We start from the raw sequence: 4,390 nt of genomic DNA, 5'->3' as shown, positions 1-4,390 counted from the left end.
ATGGCATTCATATTCTGGATAAAATTAAACGTATCAAACTTTGAATAAGTAGCAATATGATGTACAAAAGTTACCACAAATGCAGTACTTTTTGGTAAGTGTACACGTACATTAAATAATTTTTACACACGGCTAAGGTGGTTATCCATGAAACATACTGAAAATGAGCAAAATACATAACCAAAACAAGTACTGGTTCAATGCCCTTCAAAAACACCACAATCATAGTGGTGATACATGATCGAGTTAAAATGATTCATCTGCACAAAATGCTCAGCTTCGTCTACCATTACTGTCCGTCCAAAAGCCTATTCACTAGACTAATCTTTCCACGAGTACCTAAACATTGAAACAGAGCCAAGTCGTTGTGGTTGTTAAACAACAATTTAGCAGCAAGCAATTGCTCGTCCTCCGAAAGATGAGTCATCTCGTCCAACGCATTCAACACCTGATCTTGTGCATCTGAAAGGTTGTCGTCTGAAGCAAGCTTCTTGATCAAATCTGTCATTGTGTTTTGAGTTATGTCGGCGAGGTTTTTGATGGCTTCAACAATTGTCTGTTCGTCGTCAGTGCCTTTCTTCCTTTTCTTAATCTTTGAAGTTACACATTCCTTATGTTTTGATGACGGGGTATTAGTCTCAGATTTAGAGTCTTCAGCAGCATCAACTGTGTCAAATGCAGGTGTCTCGGCAAGCCACGCAGCAGTACGTAGTTCATTGTCTATGTTTAGGACCTCGTGAATTGCATTCTCGAAATTGGTTGCGCGCTCATCGGTAGCACGATCATTTCCAAATATATCATACCAGTCATGGTAATGTGTCCACTGCTTGTGTCTCATCGAACGTAAGGTTGGATCGGTCTACGATAAATCGAAGAAATAATCAAGAAAATTCAACTTTGTAACGAATGCATAAAATTAACATTGAAAACAATACCTTCACGATTGTCTCCCATGTCTCATCCGTCACATCGATTGTGTTATTAGAATCGTTCCAGCCCACACCACTTTTGCTTAATAATGTCACTATAGTACTACATGTTTTCTTCCACACGTGGATCTTCGAATTGATATGTGGATTTCCACGTAAGCTATTCCCGGGGATAGATTCCTGCATTGCATTCTCCAGCAGATTTAAATAACCAGCCTTAAATCCGTTCTCACTTTTCCATCCCTTCGTTATGACATCTTTCAGTGCGTGGATTAGAACTTCTTCTTCTCGAGCATTCCAACTACGTCAGGTCTTGTCTTGTTTTTTGCTCTTACCGACAACGCTCGCGGACGATGATCCACTATCCATAAACAGTTCACTGAGTTGTTTATCTGTCTCTTTACAAAACACAACATACTTCAACTGTGTCATAATGCTTCACGAAGTAAAGACCTACGTAAATACAAATCAAACTACAGTGCGAAAGCTATATTGAACAAGTTTATGAAAACATACATTAGTCAACAGAAAGTAACGATTGTCAGAGCCTTGGTAAAAAGACAATAACGAAACAAAGAACAAGAAATTAAAAGTACAGTAGATAACAATTGAAATGAAATACAAGCAAGTTAATTGTTCATGTTCCACATTGACATTGCTAAATCGTCTCTCCAAGCATCCCACCCAATTGAAGACTCCAAACTGTTAATGAAATCATTTTGTGTGTCATTAACTGGGCTACCAACAGATTCTTCAACGTTGTCCATTGGATCTTCATCCATTTGAATTCGTATGAAATTGTGTAATAGAATGCAAGCCAAAATTATATGGTTCTGAACTTTTAGTGGGTAAAACGAAGGGCTTCGAAGGATTGCCCATCTTTTTTTCAACAAACCAAATGCTCTTTCTATTACGTTACGAGCTTGAGAGTGTCTCCAGTTTAACAACTCCTTGTAATCTTGTGGACCGCAAGCACGATTGCCCCATGCATCGCGATGATACCTAACACGGCGATACGGCGTCAAGAAACCCTCAACATTTGCATATCCATTATCACATAGATAATAAGAACCTGCGTTTTCGTAACACCAATTATGAAAACGTTGACATATCTTTTCTACTATAATGATTGGTGTAAAATCTTGCTACAAAACTGATAAAGAAATATAAACCTCTAAATTACAGATATAACCTCGTGGAACTCTCAATGAATCATCCCTAGTTCGCACATCTCTTAAAACTCGAGCATCTCCCACGGATCCCTCCCAACCCGTGAGAGCGTATATGAAATTCATATCCCGGGTCACATACCCCCAACACATTCACCGCAATAGTACCTTTTCGATTTCTGTATCTTGCTTTATCTCGGCAAGGGACATTGTAATATCCAAGCTTGGTGAACGATACAGTTTAAGATTTCTTATGTTTATGGACTATTTGGTCAAGTTTAAGTATAGTTTAGATGTTAAGAATATCGATTTATGATTTCTAGTATTGTTGATTTTAGATGATGTGTAGTTATTGTAGCGATGTTACGATTAAATTTATGATAATTTGTATGTTGAGCCAATTGGTATGAGGCCAATCGGAGTAGTTAGATAAGACATACATGTGCAACTTTCATGTTGAGAGTGTTGCCAAAATATATGGAGAAGCGACGTTGCGATTCGATTCTAGTTGAAAAGAATATTTGTTGGCTACAGAGGAGAGTGCACCCGCGCCAGGAAAGCCACCGCACCCACAATGTTTTGGCAGAAGGGCCATCGCACCCGCGGTAAGAATGCAGCGCACCCGCGGTCGTTGCCTTTGGATTTTCGGATGTGGTTCAGTATACGTAGTGCACCCGCGGTAAGAAGGCTAGCGCACCTGCGATGCGTGAACAGTAAAGTCGTGTTTTGGAGTTTTAAGTGATATAATACAAGGGTTTGGCTCATTTCTCTCATTCTTTCCTCACTTCTCGATTCTTCAGCTCAAGGGAGAGCTAGAGTTCTTATTTCCTTCTCTTGTTCCTTTGATTCAAGCTTCTAATTGGGTTATTGAAGTGAGAACAAGATCATTTTGGGTTCAAGGAGCTAAGGTAATCTTGTGGTTTAAGTTATTCTTGGATTATGGTGTGGGGGAAATCATGGAATGTGTGATTGTGTTGGTTCTATGGATTTTGTGGTATGACTATTTGATTATTAAGTTGTTGATGGTTCAATACATGGTTTATTGTTGTAGGAATTGTACCAAGAGATTAGAATCAAGCTTTCCATTGGTTGTAAGTGGAATTCATTTCTTGTGCTCACATGAAGTATATGTATGGTATTTCAATGGTTTTAACATGCTATTCCCTTCCACTTGATTCATGTTATGTATTGATACACTTTGTTGTATATTAGAAGTTTTTATATGTCTCAATGTTATAAAAGGGAATGGAAATGAAAAGAGCATTCAAAGTGTTTGTTTTAATGTCCAAGAGAGAGTTCAAATGATTTATTGGATTGATAAATAGATAGTCAGAGATTGCATACAATTAGTTGATCAACGACCATAGGCCTATATCCCAACAGAGTAATCGATGGGATATAGGTACAGAGACAGAGATACTGTTTAAATATCAATCCACCAGAGAAAAGAGAAATACCATCGTTATTGTCATGTTATACTATGTTATTCATGTTTTAAGAGTTAGATGGTATTTAATAATTTCAAAGCCATGTTTTACAGAGTATGATATGTATACATTGTTATGTAAGAGTTTCACTTGCTGAGTTTTATACTCATTTCAGTTATTCATGTGATGCAGATAAGAGTGACGAGCCGGGACGTTGATTGGAGCCGAGGTCATATGCATACAAGAGATGGAAGGAAGAAAGATATTTTGTTAACATTTTGACATGATCAAAAATGATATTTTGTATTTTGATACAACACTTTAGTGATCATGTATATACTTTTGATTGTATATATTTTGAAAATGTATTCATGTCAAGAGAATTTTTAAATCCTTCTTTCCTCTAAGTAAATTATTTCAATTTCCGCTGTTATTTTATGAAATCAGTCGAGGGCGTTACATTTAGTGGTATCAGAGCGACGTTTTTCGGACCAATGCATATGACTTCGTCTACTTTCAACAGTCCGGGTATGTCTTCTTCTACATCTATTTATTGTTATTGGTTGATATGTATTATGTGAGCACATTGTAGGATTTTAATGCCTCCTAAGAGAAAGGCTTCCGAGGGTGAGGATAGTTCTTCATCGAGAGTTGTCGATGAGTTCGGCAAATTACTGAAAGAGCAAGCTAAGGTTCACAGTGAACAGATTCAACAGTTGCTCCGTTTGCAAGGTTCAGGTCAAGGTAGAGGCCAAGGGAGAGGCCAAGTGGTTCAAGCAGTTGGGACTGATGGTATCTTTACTGCTTTTAAGAGGATGGATCCGCCTGAGTTTGCAGGAAGCACTGATCCATTGGTGGCTGTAGA

The 4,390-nt window shown here is 38.0% G+C and overlaps 1 protein-coding gene across 1 annotated transcript; it reads right to left on the bottom strand.

Moving 5' to 3' along the window:
* Positions 1 to 289: 289 nt before the first annotated feature.
* Positions 290 to 1,275, bottom strand: LOC142526003 (uncharacterized). Its single transcript, XM_075630277.1, has 2 exons — positions 936 to 1,275; positions 290 to 859 (listed from the first exon to the last, which is right to left on the bottom strand). Exons 1-2 carry the CDS (start codon positions 1,113 to 1,115, stop codon positions 290 to 292), a joined length of 750 nt encoding a protein of 249 aa, XP_075486392.1. The 5' UTR covers positions 1,116 to 1,275.
* Positions 1,276 to 4,390: the final 3,115 nt, after the last annotated feature.

Source organism: Primulina tabacum, chromosome 15, assembly GCF_025594145.1.
Source record: "Primulina tabacum isolate GXHZ01 chromosome 15, ASM2559414v2, whole genome shotgun sequence".
Classification (NCBI taxonomy): Eukaryota; Viridiplantae; Streptophyta; class Magnoliopsida; order Lamiales; family Gesneriaceae; genus Primulina; species Primulina tabacum.
The sequence above is the reverse complement of the archived record's forward strand: the minus strand, read 5'-3'. Positions and strand labels throughout refer to the sequence as shown.